Here is a 21,616-nt window from a genome sequence, read left to right as displayed (position 1 = left end):
TATAAAGAATGACTGATATAGCTGCTACCAGACCAATTTCAAGTTATCTTTTCTTTAATACAGTAATTCTTGCATATACATACCTTACAAGCTCCTTTAATTTTTTCTGTATTTTACAGTGGATTTTCCATTGCCACTTTTCATCTGGAGTACTCAACTCTCCAAGGAACTTCAGAAACTCATTAAGTTTATCTAATTTTGAAAACAGAATGTATACCCTAGCTTATATTGCTTAAATAGGAATTATATAAATTTGTACAAGACACAGTTTTTATTAGTAGCATATTACTAGAACAACTCCAGGAGAAAACTACTGACTTCAAATAAAAATCATGATACGAAAAATGACTTTCATTTGGAAATGTTAATCTTAATTTTTAAAAATCAATTAAATTTATGAGTCTCCCCATTATGTTTAGTTGTTAGGTTTACTGTATCAGTAATCTAATTTTACACATTTTACAAAGAAATTCAAAAACAAATGAAGTATTAAAAATTATAGACAAATGATTTTTATTAGATGTTTTATGCAAGTTATATTTCCCTTCTAAAATATTTTATTAAAACATAGCAATTGTTTAAATTGAACTGGCAAATTCCAATTTTCTATATTAAGGTTCAAGTACACAGAATATTTTATTGCTTTCTGGAAGATATTATAAATACCAAAGTATAAAAAAAGATTCATAACATTCCCAATTATTTATTTTCTTCTTTCCCTGTTCCCCTGCACCCACCTTGCATGCTAAATTTTCATAACAGCACAGTATTACCAGCATTAGCACTAATACAAAACTGTGATGAATGTAAATAGTATGTGATGGATTGATCTGAGCATATGAGTCTCTATAATTGCTAGAGTTATTACTGATCTACATTCAAGTACAAGGCACTGCAGCTAATTACAGGTAGTCCTTGACTTACAACTATTTGTTTTAAGACTGTTCAAAGTTACGACAGCATTGAAAAGGTGACTTATGCTCTATCCTCTAAGTCAGGGGTCTCAAACTCGCGGCCCGCAGGCCAATTGCAGCCTGCAGGATGATATCCTGTGGCCCCCACCGTGATATAAAAGTATATTAGTGCAGCCTGCAGGGGGAATGGACCTCTGAAGGAAGTCCCACCCACCGTTCGTCGTGCCTGACATTCGGGCCCGGCAAGTCCGAGCAGCCAGAACATAGAACAGGGTGGTGCCAGATGTTGGAGAAGCAGAGCGGAGCCGGAGATCATTAGCCGCCTCTTTCGCAGCACAAGAAGCCTCCCCCAACTGGCCAGCTGCTCTCCTCTTTCTCTGCCTGTTTGTTCTGTATGGCCGAGGAGGAAGAGACCAGCCAGTTGATTGGGGGAAGCTTTCTGCGCCAAAAGAGGCAGCTACTAATCTCTGGCTTTGCTCCACTTCTCCAATGGTCCGGCTTCCCCTCTTGCTCCTCACAGTTTCCCTGAGCTGGTGCGGTTCTTTACTTGGGCAGCCAGACGCCCACAGCAGCGCCCGCAGCAGCAACAGGCAGTTCCACCCGGGCTCTGCTCAGGTGTTCGGCTAGGGCTGTCAGGAGTTGCTACCGCCGGCGCAGCTCCGCGCGGCTCCAGTCCCGCATTGCCTTGGGAAGGGAAAAGCAAAACCAGGAGCCGCTGACAAGTAGAAGCCAAGCGGAAATGACGTCTGCAGTGCCACTGAAGCCTGCAGTGAAGAGAAAGATATTTTTTTAACAACATTTTTTGTGGAATCCCTTATGCAGCCCAGCCTCACCCAGTCTCTGCCTCCAGCGTCCCCCAGGTAAATTGAGTTCGAGACCCCTGCTCTAAGTTATTACCATCATACCACTCCCACAGTCACATGAGCACAATTCAGATGCTTAGCAACCGGCTCACATATATGAAGGTTGCAGCATCCTGTGGTGGCAATCTCCAATCTTTCCAGGTGGTTTCTGACAAGCAAAGTCAATGAGGAGAGCGGGATTCACTTAATGATTATGGCAAAAATGATTGTAAAATGAGGTCAGGTCATGTGATGACTCAATAACCACACCATTCAACAACCAAAATTCAATCCCAATTTTGGTTGTAGGTCGAGGACTACCTATAAAGTCAGAAGAATAAGTAAATGATGGGCCCAAGGAATCAGGGACATTTCAACTGAGCAACAAGAAATGTTTGTGGAATGATAGAGGATGTGGAAATGTAGAAATGTTTATGGATAGAGAACATTTATTTCTTCCTACTGGACAGCATTTCCATATGAATTGTTTAAAAAAATTTCAATTGCTGAACAGTATTTTCTCCACTAGTGAAGATTTTTAAAGTAACATAAGCTTTAGTGAACATGAGCCTTACCAACACTGACAGATTCTGGGTTGAGAACAGATTCATCAGATACAATGAAACCACCAGAAACAAACAAGTCATTGTATGTACGATTTTTCACATCATCCAAACTTTCAACACCAGCAAAACTGACACATGGGAGTCTCTTTAAAGACACTAAACATGGTATCTATTCAAAGAAAGCAAATAGAAAGAATTAGACACTGGTATGTTAAAATAAATAACACTGGTATGTTAAAATTAGACACTTTATTAACAATACCATTCCTTATTTATATTAATATCTTGCATTGATAGTGTGTGTTCATAATGGCAAACCTATGGTACGAGTGCCACAGGTGGCACACAGAGCCATTTGTGCCAGCACGTGAGATGTAGGCAAAGTTACATCACTGCGTATGTGCACGCCTCACAGCTGATTTTCGGCTGGTTTGAGGCCTTTTTTGACCTCCCAAAGGCTTGAAGAGAGCTTCTGCAGACTTCTACAAGCTTTGTGCAGGCCGAATTCAGCCCCATTTTGTCACTTCGTTTTTCGGAAAAACAGGAAGTGACGAAATGGGGGTAGATTTCGACCTACAAAGCTTGTAGAAGTCTGCAGAAGCCTTCCTCAAGCTTTGGGAGGCCAAAAAAGGCCTCAAACCAGCTGAAAATCAGCAGTGAAGCGCAGTGCAGGTAAAGGGGTAGCGGGATGAGTGGGAATTGCATGTGCATGCATAGGGGAAGTGGGGGGGCATGCACATTGCTTTCTGGGTGCTGGTACCTGAGTGTGCAAACGCGCGCACAAGTTTTGGCACAGGAGCCCAAAAAGGTTAGCCACCACTGGCGTATGGCTTATTCTCACCCAACCATTTCTGCCCTCACATAATTACGGTATGTATGTATGTATGTATATATGTATGTATTCATTTATTTATTTATTTTTTGGGGGGGGCAACACTTTCAGTCCATATATAGATCAAAATGTCTAAATCAAACATTTATTTTGCCACAAATTACCTAAAACTAGCTGTTCCTTACATAGAACTTTCAAGCATAATATATTGTACACATTATGAAAGCCACTGCAGTGTGCTTAAGTGCATTTCATTTACCTTATGAATTAGATGAGCAATATCTTCATTTTGAATAATTACAAGTAATTTATCCAGCTCGCCTCTTCTTCTCAAGAACTGCTCAGGATGGCACTCTGTATTACCTAATTTAGTAAGATACTCCTAAACAAAGAACAGAAAATGTTAAAGTAATGTTAAGCCTAAAAGGAACAATTAGATAAACATTCAAAAACGAAACTAAACAAAGTTAGCTACAATACAGTATTTTTTCATTATCTTTGCAAAACCTGTTTTAATACACTATTCTCTCGGCACATTACATTTTAAACCAGTTTTATAAATCTTCCTTTAGTCATGTGAGTTTGACCATTGCTCACTCTTAGCTCACCGCACTTCAGAGACTTACTATAATAAAAAAGAGAACCTTAAGTTCTTGGAGAAAGGTGGGATAAAATTCTAACAAATGCCACATTAAAATATGGCACGTGCATAGTGCACCAACAAACATTATTTAAAACATCTGTACAGAAGGAGATTTTTAAATTTCCTATTTGCTTTAAGCAACTACTATATACCTACTGTACTTTATTGAAAGGATGGGGATTCTAAAATCTATGTGGCCTATGTTTTTTTTTCTTGTTATTCTCACCCCAGCAAACTATCAATTTGCAGATTTCCTGTCCATTTTTAAAATATATGGAAAGAATACCTATTATTAGCAATAAGCATCACTTCATTAAAATATTCATGCAAAACATAAATCTGGCTTACTCATGTACAATTCCTACAATTTTCTGAAACAGATGCACATAACTGACACTCATGTACAAAACTTACCTTTATTTCTTTACAAAGTAAGCTTTCTTGTTCTTCATGAATGTAGAATTTCAGTGTATTTTTTCGTACATCTTCAATAATTTTGAAAATGCTGTCAAACACTTCAGGTCTTAATTGGCTAATAAAACCAGCCAGAGCAGGTTGTTTTGTAGTATCTGATTTAACTACAGGCTTTGAGATCTTCTCTGATTTTGGCAAACAATCACCAGGGGATCCTTTTGGCTCAGCTGTTACCTTTCCCTCTATGTTAGCATTCACCGGCTTGTGTTCTTTTTCTTTGTCTTTTTCTATATCCAAAACCACTGACTGATTCTGCTCGTTAATGGATGCTTCTCCCTCTACACTGCTGCACTGTGGCTCTGAAAGGTGTTCTTCAAAATCATTTGAGGAAGACACCGGCTCCTCCGGGGGCAAATTCAATCCACTACTGGTAACAGAATTATCAGCTGGTCCAGCGCTTTCAGTATGGGACACATTCTGGACACTATATGAACATGACGAAGCAACACTGTTGAGCTTTTCACTTAATCTTTCTACATATGTATGGACAGCAATATCTGATGCTTGTAAACATATGAATTCAGAAAGTCTCATAATCCTTTCCTGGGCTGAAATGACTGGTTTTGATATTCCACTAACATACACAATGTTCTTCTGCTGCAAAATTTCCTGAATCTTGTTGGTAAAGATGTTATACTCTTCTAATATGGCTGTTTCTATTATTCCACTTACTGAATGTTTACTTGAAACGTAATTGTTTGTTTTTGTTTCATAGTCACATTGTTCTTCGGATTTCACTTCTTGATTTGTGTGTATTTTATCCTCTACTCCATCTTTTGGTATGTCTGAAAAGGCACAGTATGCAAATTCATAATCAGAACTTCTTTGCCTGTTTATAACACGGGGATCATGTTCACAAACATCCTTTGGTACGGAATAAGCAAACACTTCATCTGGAGACTTCAAGCCTATACAAGAAAAGTTGGTAAATTACCTCTAATGATATTGAAAATATGCACTGAATAAATATATTGTCAACATCAATGTATTCTGAATGTTACTTTAATTGATAAATATTGTAAAAACCAGTATTATAAGCATATGTCAATATATTGCCCAAAACATTGAATCATAAGCAACAGCATGTTGGCTTGCAAAGTGGTGTCTGTATTACATATTTTTCACATAAAATATTCCAGACATGGTTGAAATAAAACTGGATTTGTTTGTGTTTTGGCTCACCAGCCAAATCTGCAAAAGTGCAAAAAAAAAAAAGCTACTAAATAATATGCATTCAGCATAGATACATTCAAGAGGCAGCAGTCAATGCTTTCTCTACTAAAAACATTTATGTGAAAGTCTTGATTAACAAAAGTCTTGGGCAGCGCTCTCTCTTCTCCAAGTTGGCTGGTAAAGGATGAGAGATTTTCTCTCTCTCTCTTACAACCTGCTGTGTTTGCTGCCAGAGCTGGCTCTTTGGCAATCTTGCTCCCTGAATTTGAACAGGGGCACTTAGGAATGACCCAAGATAACGTATGTGGTGGAAGCAAGAATGTTTTGCAAGGACATAAAAATGTGGAAGGTACTGGTGTTTTAACTAGTTTTCCTTTCTTTTTATTATATCGTGTCCTTAATTTCTTCAGCTATTTCACACTTTTTTTTCTAATCTTTATTTCTTTATCCAAAACAAATAGCACAGTAGGCATAAACACATGTTCACAGTACATTTTTTTCAAGTTAGATATCAGCTACTTTTTCAATATTATATTTTTGTCTTATAAACCTGTACATTAATAACAATAAATTAAACCTAATAGATGTATCCTAACTAATTTAGGACACATCTCATGTCCAATGTAACTGCTTATCAACATTTCAATGTCAACACAATTTCATAGTTCCTGTTGCCATAGTACTTAGTGAAAAAAACTTGTGAAAAAAACAGTGACAAAAAGCTTATTAATCCAATGCAATTCCTCCTAATAGTCAATGATCTAGTAGCCAATCTTTACACCTATGCCTTTATTAGCAAGGCATTTGTATCAGGCAGGGAATGCTAGTTCTATGGCACAAGACAGAATTAGTATTGTCATTTGATGTTTATCATATTTATCAACCAGGTTAGCACAAATTAGTTTTTAAAATCCAAATAGGAAAAATACATAAAAATATAAATCCCTCAATGCAGAAAACATTAATCATACCGGTGGGATTAATTTGCCAGTTTATACTAATAGAGAGAGTAAACAAAGCAACCAGGTTATCCGAATTTTCTTAGCACCATGGGAAGGGAGATGAAGGATTTATTTTATTTTGGCTATTTTACAGAGGAAGGAAAAAAGAAGGCAAGTTTCCAAATTTAATTTGAAAGATAAGAACAGCTTATATTGCTTTCTGGATGAAGTACTGTTTGTTGATTTGCAAAAATGGTTCTACTTATTATGTCCCATGGAATGTTCTGTCAGACCTTCAGAAGTTGTCCAAAAGTAAGTCACAATGGAAGCTTCTCCCCAAAAGAGCACTTTGGGGAAAACTGATGATCAACTCTCAGATGCTGAACGAAAGCTTTCAGGGTAGTAGCACTTAATAGTAAAAAGCAATTTTTACATGGAAAAATAAAAACTATTAAACTTCATTAAATCTCATATGCTTATACATGCTATATAAGCATTCAAATGTAATTTCCATTAAGATGCTTCCAAGTTAATTTTTGCACATGTAAATGGTTTTTTAGTATTTCAATAAATTTTTGTTCAACTTTATGATATATTAACTTTCACAAGAAGAATCTATTTAAAAACCAAAAGTTCTTATAAAATTTCTAGTGACAAACTTCTACAAACTTCCATCAGCTATAGACAGACACAAACATCCAGACACATACACAGAAACATTGCAAACTTCACACATATACAAATAATGGCATAATGAATCTGAGCTGCCAGTAACTGATCAGTAAAGGTACGTTGGATTAATGGCAGATAACTTAAAGAAAATGTCATGTTAGAGTGTGGGTGCTATCAATAAACAACTCCAACCAACTCTAAGCTTGGAATCATTACAAACTGAACATAAATGTTAATACAGTAAGATTCTTATGAACATCTAAACTTAGAGCATTATGTACAACTCCAAACAGAATACTGTATCTGAAGAAAGATATTGTAGCTAAGGGGTCCCCAACCTCAGGGTTAAAAATCAGTATCGATCTATGGTCTGTTGGGAACTGGGACTGTAGAAGCATTGGGCAAATGCATGAAGCTTCATTTGTGGATGCGCAGGCTCTAGATTGCACACGCAAAACCAACCCCTGCCATGGCCACTGCCACCACTGCCAGTCCATGGAACCAGAAAGATTAGGGACCACTATTGTAGAGCTCAAAAAGGTACAAAGGAAAGCAATATCAAGATCAGATAGATCTGATGATGATAATAACTCTTATACAAGTAATGAAGAATGTGAAAGCATTTCTTAGAGCAGAAGTAGAAAGGAAGAATGACTAGAGGTCCATATGAAGATCAAAATAAAATTATCTCCCTTCTTCATGAACTTGTAACTGTGGAAGTAGTTCTCACTTAACATCGGTGGCTTAGCCACCATTTTTGGAGCTACTTATGCACACACACTGATAGTTACATGATCACATTTTGAGCATTTGGTAACCAGCTCATATTTACAGATGTTTGCAGCAACCTGTGGTCACATGACCACAATTTTCAGTGTTTTTTTGCCAGTTTCCAGAATTTATTTCTGCTTTCCAGCAAAAAATGCCCATTGGGTATAATGCATTTGTTTAATGATGATTGTGTTCACTTAATAATCGCCAAAAAAAGGTCATAAAATCAGGCAGGGACTTGTGATGGCCTCCTTCCAACCATAATTCCAGTTTCAATTCCAGTTGTAAATCAAGGAATATCTGTAGTTATTTCTAAATGCTGAGTTTCAGGGCAGATGAAAGTATTTCTTTATTCAAGTATAATTAAACTGCAATTCAATGTCACATTGGTGATAGCCACCAATGTAAAGGGGAACTAAACGTATTAATGTAGAATCAGACTATCAATTGGCCACTAATCTTGAAGGATGCTTACTATCTCCAGGAGCATTGGCAGTATAATTTAAATATCAGATGCTGGGAAACAAGAGAGGAAGCAACTGCTTTCTTCACCTTGCTTGAGAGGCTCTTTAAATACACTATGTGACTGACTGATTAAAGAAAGCTCTGACCCAATCCAGGGAAAAAATTTTATGTAGCTTATGCCTGAACTTTAGAAGGGAAACAAACTAAGGTAAATGTGATACGAAATTTGGAAATTCCACAAAATGTTGTTGCTAAAAATATAGTTTTAAATTAATTATATATTATATTTATATTATGTCAGCATAATATATATAATTTAATAAGATCATGAGACCCTAGAGCAATGTTGAAGAACCTATGGCACGCATGCCGGAAGTGGCACGCAGTTACCTCGGTCGGCACACGAGAAGTCGCCTGGAAGAGCCCCACTGCGCATGCACACGTGTGCCGCCGCCCAACAGCTGATTATCAGGTATCTGGCACCAATGCGCGGGGGTGCATGGGAGACACGCGTGCATGTGCAAAGACGCAGTGTGGGGAGGGGTCGCGCGCTCAAGGGGGTAGCGTGCGCATGACCAAGGGGCGTGGAGGAGCCAACACACTGCTGGCATGTGAGTGTGCGCACACAAGCGCAGTTTTCAGCATGAGAGCCAAAAAGGGTTAGCTACCACTGCTCTAGACTCTTAAGATTTGAAACTCTAGAAAGAGTGCAGGGAAGACTAACAAAGGTGATTAAGGAACTAGAGGCTAAAACTTATAAAGAACAGTTGTTGAAATTGCGTTATGTCTAGTTTAATGAAAAGAAGGACTAGGGGTGACATGATAACAATGTTCCAATATTTCAGGGGTTGCCATAAAAAAGAGGGAGTCAATTCAGCCAAAGCACCTGAAGGCAGGACAAGAAGCAATGGATGCTAATCAAGGAGAGAAGCAACCTAGAACTAAGGAGAAATTTCCTAACAGTGAGAACAATCAATCAGTAAAACTTCTTACCTCCAGAAGTTATGGATGCTCCAACACTGGAAGTTTTTAAGAAGAGACTGGACAACTACTTGCCTAAAATGGTATTAGGGTTTCCTGCCTGAGCAGGGGGTTCCAACTCTGTTCTGAAACTATATTCTTACACATTTATACTTGATGGTTAACATGATCTAATATACAGAAAGCAAAATGACTTTTGCAAATTTTCAAAATATAATAGAATCTTTGAATTTTTAATAAAATTAAGGGATCCCTTAAATTATATGCTAGTTTATTAGTACAAACTCCTAATAATGATAGCATAGTAAAGAACCAAATTCTAGTATTGAGGATGAATACAAACATAAAATATTCAAATACCCATCTAAATAAAAATTATCTTATTTCCAAATGCCACAAATATATGAATGTGAGTGAGAAAGTACTGTTATTTCAACTAAGTAAAATGGCTTCTTCCCCCAAATGCAAACAGGTAAGAAACATCTATATTTTATTTCTTCCCATGTTATGACTAAAAACATAGGGTTTTTTTGCAAAAGGAAATGTTTCCCAAGTGACAGTAACAAACGGCCAAGTATTTATTTACAAATGCAATAAAGAGAAGGGTGGCGCAGTGGCTTAGTGATTAAGACACTGGACATGTTGGCCTGGAAAGACCAAGCACCATGAGATGGAACGTGCTCCCATCTTTGCCCCAGCTCCTGCTAACCTACTAGTTCAAAAGCAGGCATATGCGAGCAGATAAATATGTACCACTTTGGTGGGAAGATAACAGCACACTGTGACATCATGCTGGCCACATGGTTGCGGAAATGTCTTTGGACAGTGCTGGCTCAATGGCCTTTAAACAGAGATGAGCATCACTCCCTGTAGTCAGCAATAACTAGTGGAGTAAAGTCTGTAGGGATTCCTATACCTCAAAAAGAAATAGGCCAGTCCGTCACCTGAGTTTGCAAGATTACTTCCTTAAGCCGATTTCTAGAAACCTATCCACCTGCAAATGTCAGAAGCAACTCTACAAAATTAAACAGGTGAGAACAATGTGAAAGCCTCCCCCAGTTTTTTCTGGAAGAATAAAAAAATGAACATGATTTATTTATTTTAGATAGCATTTAAAATACATTAACACATCTTTATTTATATGTACTAAAACTCTTTGCAATCCCCACATAACCTCCAAAAACTATGCAATTACAAATACTTTTAGACTGGACCATTGCAACTCCTACAATGAAGAGAGATGCCACAAGTGCAAGAATAAGCATGGGTACTTTAAGTGGGCTGCATTTCTCAAGTTTCAAATTCTGAATATACTTGCTTCAGTGGATTAATTTCCCCAATTATGTGTAAAACTGGTTGGTTTTCAATCTTCCGAAAACTTAATGCTGAGAACAGGCTTCTTTTTCAGCTACCTGGATAGCAGTGAGCATATGCAGTAAAGACCATCCTTCTCACCTGTCTGGTTATCTCCAAGCTTTCTCAGTTGATCCTCAGGAACTCTTCCTACCCCTCCTGAGGGAGAGCAGCAGTTAGCAAGTTTAGAGTTTCTCAATATATATAAAGTACATCCTTTCATACTTTTTTGTTCTATAAACCAATTTAAATAATTAGCCATTAGCCTATGTCAGAGAATATAAAATTAATGTTATTAATTTCAAGTATCTTTGGTTCTCATGGAATTGTCTTTTCATTCAAGATTTTAATTCCAGAATTGATTATATCTATAAACACTGCAAGAACCAGCAGGCTAGAAATTCCTGTGTTAATCATTTCTAGTGTACTAGAGGCTTGAGCTACCCAACCATGCTACTGCTGCTTCCACACCCAGATTACAGTACTTCAATAATTTCACATTCTTCATTGAAGAAGACACAGAGATAGTTTTCATTTAGTCCATAAAAATAAATATGGAAATTACCACTAAAAGCAAGTAGATTCAGAAATAGCATAATACAATGCTGTTAAGTTTTTATCTCTTAGTAGCAATGTAGTGTTTTAGAAGAAAACTGGGCTTCAAATGAATTGATGTGATGCAGCAATTTTTAAAAAGGCGTCCTGTTGAACAAATTGCATTTTAAAAAGAACCCTTGAGAAATTAGCCTCAGAAGAATTCATATAACCTTTCTGCATAAACAAGAATAACCATTATTTTACATAGGTCTATGTAAAACCTTAAAGCAAAAAGGTTAAAATGAACTATTAATGAGAGAAATCTCATTTTTTAATGATTTTAGAGCCAAAAGTTTCCATTGGCAATCTGAATTCAATACAGTGTTTACATGATTATTGGAACATAATTTATCTATAAATGTTCTGCCAAGTTCCCCTATTATCTTAAATAAATACACAGGCATGATGTATAGTGATAACAAAAACTGTCTAGTAACCTGCAGATCAAATGCAGTTAATTAAGCTTTATATTCAAAAAAAATCCATCAAAAATTACCCCACCCCACCCTAGTAGAAGAAATATTTGTTCAATTTCATTCTAAAGGAAAATAAACATGATAGTCTTTAACTTGCCACATAATCCAGTTTCTTCTTTTATTATGAAATGGAACAGAGGATGTCAAGTTCAAGGACCGCGGGCTGGAGTCAGCCCATAGAGTGTTTAGATCTGGCCCGCGGGGCTGCCCTGAAAACAGTAAAGGACTGGCCAGCAGTGCCTCTGCTAGAAAAAAATGGGGCTTGGGAAGGCCGTGTGTAGCCCTCCATTTTCATTGGTAGAGGGTTGTAGGAGGCCACTGCACCTGCAAACGGAGTTCAGGAGGTCCTCGCGAGCTGTTTTTGTTGGCAGTGTTGCAGGAGGCAGCCGCAACTAGAAAGAGAGCTCGGGAGCCTGTTTTCATTGGCAGAGCGCTCGGGCCACCACAGGCGCCCAATATGAGTGACGTTGAGCTGGCCACTCACCCTGGCCATGCCCCCCCAAGGTCAAACACAACCCTCAATAAAATCAAGTTTGACCCCCCTGGAATAGAATAACCACACCCCTAGAAACTATGTAACATTTTTCATTTTTTGTAAGTTCTATATGTCACTAGTTGTATATGCACTCATGATAGTTCGTTACTTGTAACACCATATATAGCAAGAAAATAAACACCAAAATACAATTATTAACTTCCAAACTATCTGGACAATATGTTAAATCCAACATAAAAGCTAGCTATTCCTGCTTTAATACAATGAAAGGACAGATTCATAACCTGAGTTTCTTCCTCAGTCATAGAATTCCATTGTTCCATCTCAACTGAATGCTGCAGAGCATCTTAGCTAAATTCAAAATAGTACATTTAAAAACATGTCTCTAAGAACCAACAATATAAACAAAGGACTCAAAATGAAGTCTCCACTAACAGAATTGGAGATCAGCCTGTTATAAACATGAACTAGCTGAATAGCCTGAAGTTTAAAAAATGCTATTAAAAACATTCCATATCCTCTGTGATGTGTATAACTGTATATCTAAAAGATACAAAGATTTGAACTTTATACTTATCTTACAACTCACCTGTAATGGGAATCAGTTTCCAATGTATTTCAGTTGCCTCAGAATTGTTTGAGTTGGAACGCTGTCTATGATAATTCTGTTCAAGGGGTGTGCTAGGACAGGGACTAACACAACCATCAAAGCTACTTATGCTTCCTGTGCTTGTTTCCTAAATAAATACATAGTATTTCAATTGTTAATTACATGGTGCTATTTATATTAATGTAGCATATGGTAAGTGCATGTGTTTGTGTCCATATGCATCCATGAGAGTATGTATTTATACACATACAAACGTTACCACTGCTAATTTTAATCTTTTCAATATACAGTCTTCAGAAACTAAAATATTTTTTGTACTATATTAATTTAAATCATCAATTAAGCACTAATGTGATATCCTTACCTGTATTTTCTGTGGCTCTTATTTTCAAGATATTAAAATATAACAATTTGAATTAATTAATTTACTCACACACAGGTCACTTTCAGACAGAAAAGCAATAGTCAGGGTTGCAATCCGGTGAGTGCTAGCAATACTTTTAAAAAGTTTTTTACTATATACAATACTTTTCAGTTGAAGTGTTACTTTTGTTTCAGCTGGAAAGAAGCTATTCTCGAAGAAGTAACCCTTCCCAGGCTCCCAAAATCAATTTCATCCTTTGATCTCTTCCGATGAAGGGATGATTATGCCCTCTCCCCAATACCGACTGAACAGCCAACACAAACCAGTCACAAACAATAGCATAAAAAAAACCAACTCATTTTCAACTCTCTTAATTGCCAGTACATGACAAGCATAGCAAACCAGATAACAAGCCCTCGTCAAATGTTTATTTTGTTACTTTCTCTATAAATGCTATCTTAAATCTACTCCTGACAAATATGCTCATGCACTGAGCATTCAAGCCATATGGAACTTCAAGGGTCACAAGAATACAAGAAAGTGCTTTATACTGAGTTAGATTATTGATTCATCTACTTCCATACTTATGTACATGATTAGAAATGAATAACCAGGATTTTGGACAGATATCTTCCATGGACCTGCATTCAAATACAGAATTAATTCTGTATTTGAATTGAACATAGATACGTTTAGGCAGGTCTATGGAAGATATCTGTCCAAAATCCTGGTGATTCATTGCTAGTCATGTACATAAGTATGGAAGTAGATGAATCAATAATCTGATTTCTCTTCAGTACCTAAACTTACCTACAAATGCCGCCATTTTGAGCACTGAAAAGTTGTTTTTCCAATTTGAAAACTCTCCAGCTTACCTTCAGAATAAAGCCAGTCCAGGTACATTATTTTAGCAGTCAAGTCTTCTACTCTACCTTCCTTCCTGCTCCTGCCTCTCAAATGGTAGGGAGAAAAAATAAGGAACTGCCACTTAAGGTGAGCTGGTTTTGCCAATGAAAAAGAGGTCTCCACCAAAAAGGAACAATAACATTTGTTATGTTCCTAGGCACTAAGACTAAAGTAGTAACAAAGAGACTCAGAGGTCCAATAACTACAATGCCATATGGACAGCCAGTTTGATGTAGTGGTTAAGGCATCAGGCTAGAAAATGGGAGACTATGGAGTCTAGTCCAGCCTTAGGCACAAAACCACCTGAATGACTTTGGGCCAGTCATTCTCTTAGCCCTAGAAAGCAGGCGGGCAACCACTTCCAGACAGTGCTAGAAATCAACACTCACTCAAAAGCAAAGATATACATGTACTTATAGAGAAAAAGAGCTTTGTTAATAATTTTTCTTCAGATTCAAGTTAGATTTTTCCCACTGAAAATGGCATTAACATGTATAACACATCTGTTCAATATTGCTAAGTTTCATGATACCCAATTACCTTTAGTTTCACTAATCTGATCTGCCCTGATTTTGTTAATTGAAACTTTTTAATTGCTCTTGAAGTTAAATTGCAACAGATTTGCAAAACAAAAACATTCTTACTTTTAATGGTAGTATATGATCTGGATCCGTTTCAATAGTGGAGGCATCAAGAGAATTGGGCAAACATGTTACACTTTTTTCTAGCATGATTGGGCTTTGGGGATCCTTGAATTTTTCATGTGTAATATTTTCATGTGTAGTATTAGGAAGCTCAGGTTCTTCCTTGATCTTTGGTGGAATAGGATTGTATTCAACTGTTTGCTTTGAATAATTTTCCAGTGAAGCCTGTTTAATCAATTTTGCTGCTTGAAAATCCGTATTAGTAAGCACTTCAGAAAGTAATTTCAAAACACCAGTTAGGTCAGTAATTGGAGGATCAGCAACATTCTGTTGTCTCAAATCAGTATCACGCCCACCAAGATCAGCGATCATCGAAAGAAGTGATTCTGGTGCTCTCTCATCTAGAAATCCAGCTGGGGTAGGGGTAGAAATATACAGAAAAAACAAATATGCTAAAAGCTTTCAACTACTGATTCATCAATTGATGGATAGGATACACACAAGGAAACACATTTCTAATATTCTACATTTTGAGCCTAATGAAAAAAACTGTTCAATGGCAAAAATGTATGTGCTCATTGTATAAAATATCTGCAGTTACATTTATACTGATCCTCAAGGCCAACACCTTGGTTGTGTATTTTTAATGATCAGCCAAGCCTGAAAAATCTGACCTGGGTAGTACCTAAGGAGATACCACCAGGAAATCTCACGTTTGCTGACTAGACTGGGAAATCAAAACAAAATACTTAAATCTTCTCCACTGCAAGATTCCATATCCAGAAAAACTGATAGAATATGCTCAATGCCAAGTCACGTAAGAAAAATGCTGATTTTGTAATTATACAAGCAATAAAAACTATATGAATGTAAATGCAATCATTCAATAGGAGTAATTTTTCATCTGCATTGATTCAAAAGTGTAAGAAACATAACAATGAGCTACATTTATATTTACCTAAACTCTACAGTTAATACAGAGGTTCTTACCTTCATAGTTTTCTAAAGTATTGCTCATTTTTAACTGCTTTTGTGGACTCTCTCTTTTACTTTCACATTTTCGTTTTCGCCTGCTTTCATTTCTATTGTCTTCTGAGTCAGATTCTCTATCTACAGTTTTCTTTTTATAATGAATTAAATTAATCAGATCTTCAATATTTCCTCTATCACGATCTGCAGAATGAGCAGACTTTCTTTTGGCAGCTACATTTTCGTATTTTGATCCATTTCTTTTTCCAGCTTTTCTTCTTGTAAAATCAGATTCATCTTCCAGTGGTTCGTAATCTGAAACAGGACTGAACTGCTGAGGTTTTTTTCTATGACTGTCCATTATTTTCTTCACTTTAGAAATAGGAATCTGGTATGTTTCTGAACCAAAAATATAGGATTGCAAACAGGTCTCAAGATGAGATTTATTTTTAGGACCGGGATACAGAAATGTTTTCTCATCCAGGTTTCCTTTATATTGATATAAAACAAATTCTTTATATTTACTGTATCGTTTAAAATAGTCATTTATATATCTTTCCATCAAAATATTCAAGTCAGACTTAGAATTTTTGCGAGAATGTACATATGCATAGTGCAATGACTGGATAAATCTTGGAAGTTCTGGTACAACTTCATGGGTTTCATCCAATACCATCATATTCTCATTTTTCTGATCACTTTTGGGCACTATGGGATTAAAAAAAAGGGGGAAAGGGGGGAAATCAGTAAGCAATACGATGCCTTCCACCTTTCCTTGAATAAACGTATACACTCTGCCTTTGCTTAATGGAATCAACGCATGCATTTCTCCCTCATCATTTTACCTTAATACAACTAAGATAGGTTATGCTGAAGAAACATAGCATGCTCAAGATCTATCTTAGAATTCCTATTCTGTTTGTACTTTAAGATAAAAACCTGAGATATTTCTCACATGTTCATCAGGTATGATAATGAGGGGATGTTAGGCATGGCAAAAGGTGCTTTTTCAACAGTATGCTTAGTACTAAACAAGAATTTGATGAATCTTTATATTATATGCATACGCTTGGTATAAAGAAAATGCCTACAATACAGATTGTTCATTGGATTGCTATTTCTTTATATCGGTTTGTTATTGCTTTACTGGAAGACTGAACATCTGGTTTCGTTGTTAGTTTTTATTAAATGCAATGTCCTCAATGATTCTGAAAGTAATTTTGAAAGGGACATAAAGCCCTTTAATATATGCTGTACCATTTAACACTACACAATTTCATTTATAAGTATTTTCAATTGACCTATCCATCAACCTGTTTTGTCATACCAATTAATACATGCTTGTTTTATACATACACCCATACATGCCAGTGAAATAATAAATATATATTTGTATAATAGCTATAATTATATAGATTTTATTCTGAAACTTTTATTAGTTATACTAATTAATACATCTAAGCATCTAAGTATTTCCTATTTCTGAGTTAATAGATAATTTGCCAAGTAGTGACCTATGATAGTTTAGGTCAGCCCAGGACATATTAAATGAAAAAAATTAATTTCAAAAACTAAAAACAATTCACAGGTAAATAAACCTGGTAAGAAGGACATACTGGAAATTTATTGGTGTTTATCCCTACATAGACATTATTAAAAGGATAATTATGTTGATGCTCTAAATTCAGCCAGTGATTTTTTGTGACCAGCAATACTACCTCTAAGAAATGTGTAACGATTTCATGAATCATTTGGTCTTGTGTAATTACTTTTGTACTAATATATCCATTTAATTTGTGGTTATGTTAATTAAAGCAGAAACTTGGATATAATAATATATCATATATCTTTTTAATATATTGTGAGGTAACAATTATGAGAAATTGTTCTAGACATATGAAGTTTAGGAGAGTTAATTCTGAAATGTCAAATGTTTTTCTTTTTATAAACTTATGGTAAAGCAGGGTGGAGAATTTAGTACTTACTTATAATGATAATTTATCATTCACAGTGCTCAGCCTTTATTTAGTCTATCACTTCAGTTCCATTAAGCATTTTAATATAATAATTTTAACTCAGAGAACCATTGATGAAGGTAAAGGTATCAGGGCTACAAACCGAAAGACCCTGAGTTCAAGTTCACCTTAAGGGCAACTGGATGACCTCAAGTTAGTCGTACCATTTCATCCTAGGAAGCATACAATAGCAAACCATTTCCAAAATCTTGCCAAGAAAATTGCAGAAACTAATCCAGGCAGTCACCAAGAGTTAGCAATGATTTCAGGCCCTTAAAAAAAAAAAAAACCACCTCTCTTTAACTCTTCTGAACCCATTTGGATCCTGTCTCCCTTTTGCTTTTCATTGATAACTAAGATTGTAGATAGTGTGTTCTTCCGTGCTGGGGTAGGAGAAAGGGTGAGGCTCTCTCCTTTCTTTCTTGAATCAGCGTTTAATTCTTCACATATTCCATACAAAATTCACTGCATTCTAGCCATTTTAAGAAGTAATCACCTTTTCTCATAAGAGGAAGACTTACTGCAGATTTATTCTAAGGATACCACACTAACACTTGAATTACAGTCAGGAAATTATACCCATGATCCCGTGAGGAAAGCTGCTTTAGAAATGATGGGATTGGCTTATAGTAAGCAAACTAGTTACACACATTTAAATACAGCAAATGCAGTATTTAAAGCACAGATATACACAGGAGTTAATTAGGTTAAGTTTCTTTCTTTTAAGATTTCACCACTTTTTTTCTCAGGCCTTAGGGAAAGGAAAAGTTAAAAAAATATTTTGACTATTATGTTTTCCTTGCTGTAATCTATCAGTACCAAGGATTTTACCACCATCAACTTTATCAAGCATGTGTTCAAATACCAAACATTAGAAAATCAAGTCTGGTTTCATTATAACCCAAGGCTGGATCTGCAACTTTGCATTACTGTTATTGTGTCAATAATTAACAATGGACATACTTCCACATTAAATACTGAAAAAATTACCTGAAGTCACTAAATTTCTAGGCTTCCGAAATAGAAACAATGCTTGCAAAACACGAGGCCTTCCTGTTCGATTATCTGATTTAAAAAATAAAGGGGAAGGAAAATAAGAGAGAAAATAAAAGTTAAAAGGTAGCAAAAATACTCACTCAAAGCAATTGCTCAAGAAAGACATAGTATTTGCATACCATATGGGGAAGCCATTTGATAAGGAGAAAGAAGTAAGAGATGTCCTCCATCTACAAGTGGTTTTAAAATAACCTACAAAAAGATATTTAAATTAGGAATGGAATTAAAGTTTAGAGCAAGTTTTGTTCATGCTGTAATTTCAAAAAGAACAGGCTGTGTTGTTTTGAAATTTCCAGTACTACAAATATGCATATAGCAGAATTATAGAAAAAAATCTATACTTACCAGGTTGTCTGTCTCTAGTTTCTGAAGTAAACCTTCCAAATTGCTTCCCGATCTAGTCTTTTCCACAACTTCGAACAGACTACAATACATTCCATTCTTAAACACTGAGAATACAGAAAAAAAATAGCTGTCACTAAGCCATCTCATTAGAGAAAAAGTTAGTACAATGAGTCTAAAAAACACCACATAAGAGAATTTTGCTCCCCTTTCATCCCTCAATAAGCAATTCTATGGTAATTTAACAAACAAATAAACAAACAAATATATCTGCTTGAATAGGATAGGACTGGATGAAGATACTCTTCAGCAATGGGAAACTATTCATTTTTGGAAAGAACTGTCCAGTGCAAGTTCTACTTTATATTAGCTCACAATGGCTTATTTCTTGATTCTCTAATCCCACAAGAAAACAAGAGATTGGGGGTGTTCCCTTCCATGAATTTTTTAGAAATATAACTCAAAAGTTAGCCAATGTTTTGTTGTGGACTATAATCATTACTAAGGTGTTCAAAATGGTTTGCATTCAAAACAGCCATCTAGAACATTTTAAGCCTGAAACAAAACTGGTATTTTTGTAATGTTTCAAATGACATACTTTTAAGTGTTTCATGCTACACTGAGTTGGAATGTTACCTACTTTTTTTTTTCTGTGTTAGACCGTATAAAAGGAGATAATAGCATTCCTGTTATTACTGATTTAGGTTGGATGAATTGACCTACTGGTTGGAGTTCAGAAGTGATGCAATGTGGATCTAGGCAGCCCATAACACTATAAGGAAGACATTCTAATGTGATTGCTACCAATGAGAGACAACTAAAGAAGGTTTAAGATTGTAATTAACTGGATTGTTCCTCACTACAGCTTTCTCTGTTGCTGGAAATAAGTATATCTAGTTGCTGATCTCCAAATTAACTCACTGAAGATTTAACTAAAATCTGGTCTTAAATGATAGCATAATAAAATATAATGGAATTGGTAAAGAGAAAAATGTGAATTTTCCTATGCCCTTGATCTTCAAATGAACTCCCCTAAGAATTTGAAAGTACATCACTCCCAATTCACATCCCATCAAATAAAGAAAAACCTGTTTGCTCATTTGGAGGACATACTTTTTTTCAGTTAAGTATTCTATGAATCCTGGCAACAACAGTTAGGATTCCTTGTTACAATTATCTCAATTTCCCCCTCTTTTTAAATAGATGGATGTCATTAAGCACTCCAATTATTTGCCACCAACTCCCGTTTATGACCCGTTATATACTCCTCCCTAATTGGGAGTTTTCTCTATTTGTGTTCTAACAATTATAGTACTGCTCAATCATTCTAAACTCTCAATTTGACTAGGAATCTTTTAAAAGAATTAACTATATTGGTAAATCTTGTTTTCCTTAACTTAGAAAAAGCTCTTACCTTCCCTTTCTCCCGAGTAAGTTTCTTTAGCCAACACACGTGATGAAAATTTTTGTGCCAATTTTTCAAAGCTCATTACCATTTCAACATCAAGCTTTTCAGGACTAGTGGTTATAAAAGAAAAAAAAAGATTTCATTACTCTTTTGCTTTAATCTAAACCAAGGGTGTCAAACTCATGTCATCACGGTGGCGTAACTTGAAGTATCAGGACTTTTCCCCCCTTTGCTAAACCTGGTGTGGGCGTGGCCCACACATGACACATCTGGTCCATGGGCAGCCCTGGTCTAATCTGTTTTTTTCCATTTTATACCCTAACAAAAACCTGGAACTATGCAAAAAGCTTAATTGTTGACCAAGAATCAGATTGGGGGATAAGTTGCACCCAAGTTTAGAAAATGTGAGGATAGCAACTCAGTGCACAGAAAGACAGTCTGAGGCAACTTGACTGTGGGCTCCGAATGCAAGATTAACAACGCCTGATAGATTGGGGATGAAACTACAGAAACCAACTGATACAGGTAAATTTGTGAATTCTTCTTCTGAAAAGGCAAAACAACTGACAATGGATGCCTGGGAATCATAGAAGGAGCCTTAGGGCTCAGGAAAGGCATGCTGGCTGGTATGTATAATTGGATCTATACCTAACTAAAGCAAATTAGGCCAATGTCACAGAAATGGATTCATAATAAATCCCAATCCCAAAGACCAGAACAGTAGAAGCCTGCACATGTACCCACTAAGGTATAAAGGTTTACAATGCTGCAAATCCACCCTTAGCCATGTAAGCTCACTGGGTGAACTTCATGCTAGTCACTTTCTCTTAGTCTAACAAACATCTCAAAGTGGTAATGGGGTGAAAAACTGAGTGCCACTTTGTTTTTCTGCAGGAAAAATGGGATAAAAAACAACAAAATAAACATGTCGCTCTAGACGATGGGGTATTAGCCCGCTGAACCAACACAGAACAGTCAGAGTAAGATTGGGACTTATATTTAAGCAAAGAGTTGCTCATTAGTGTCACTATATATGCATACCTTACTGATTGGACTTGCAAATACATCACTAATTGTTGACTGTACATCAGAGTATTAATTTCTCC

The 21,616-nt window shown here is 36.2% G+C and overlaps 1 protein-coding gene across 9 annotated transcripts in view; it reads right to left on the bottom strand.

Annotated features, from left to right (window-relative positions):
* Nucleotides 1-21,616, bottom strand: part of TASOR (transcription activation suppressor) — a 58,963-nt gene that overhangs the window by 19,714 nt on the left and 17,633 nt on the right. For 4 of the 9 annotated variants that reach the window (XR_015741636.1, XM_026723793.2, XM_026723768.2 and 1 more), the window contains exons 10-21: nt 20,517-20,620; nt 19,106-19,209; nt 18,880-18,952; nt 18,695-18,769; nt 15,711-16,397; nt 14,721-15,133; nt 12,786-12,933; nt 10,730-10,786; nt 4,212-5,179; nt 3,414-3,536; nt 2,332-2,491; nt 84-192 (exon numbers count right to left, since the gene is read on the bottom strand). Coding sequence is in view for 8 of the 9 variants with exons in the window: in XM_026723793.2 (XP_026579578.1) it covers nt 84-192; nt 2,332-2,491; nt 3,414-3,536; nt 4,212-5,179; nt 10,730-10,786; nt 12,786-12,933; nt 14,721-15,133; nt 15,711-16,397; nt 18,695-18,769; nt 18,880-18,952; nt 19,106-19,209; nt 20,517-20,620 (3,021 nt within the window). In the remaining variant the exon portion in view is untranslated. The remainder of the gene's footprint in view (nt 1-83; nt 193-2,331; nt 2,492-3,413; nt 3,537-4,211; nt 5,180-10,729; nt 10,787-12,785; nt 12,934-14,720; nt 15,134-15,710; nt 16,398-18,694; nt 18,770-18,879; nt 18,953-19,105; nt 19,210-20,516; nt 20,621-21,616) is intronic. The other 5 variants (XM_087923852.1, XM_026723779.2, XM_026723786.2 and 2 more) reach the window with 3 other exon arrangements.

The sequence above is a fragment of the Pseudonaja textilis genome, chromosome 2, assembly GCF_049901715.1.
Source record: "Pseudonaja textilis isolate UNSWEBS1 chromosome 2, rPseTex1.2, whole genome shotgun sequence".
NCBI lineage: Eukaryota > Metazoa > Chordata > Lepidosauria > Squamata > Elapidae > Pseudonaja > Pseudonaja textilis.
This window is presented reverse-complemented; position numbering and strand designations above follow the sequence as displayed.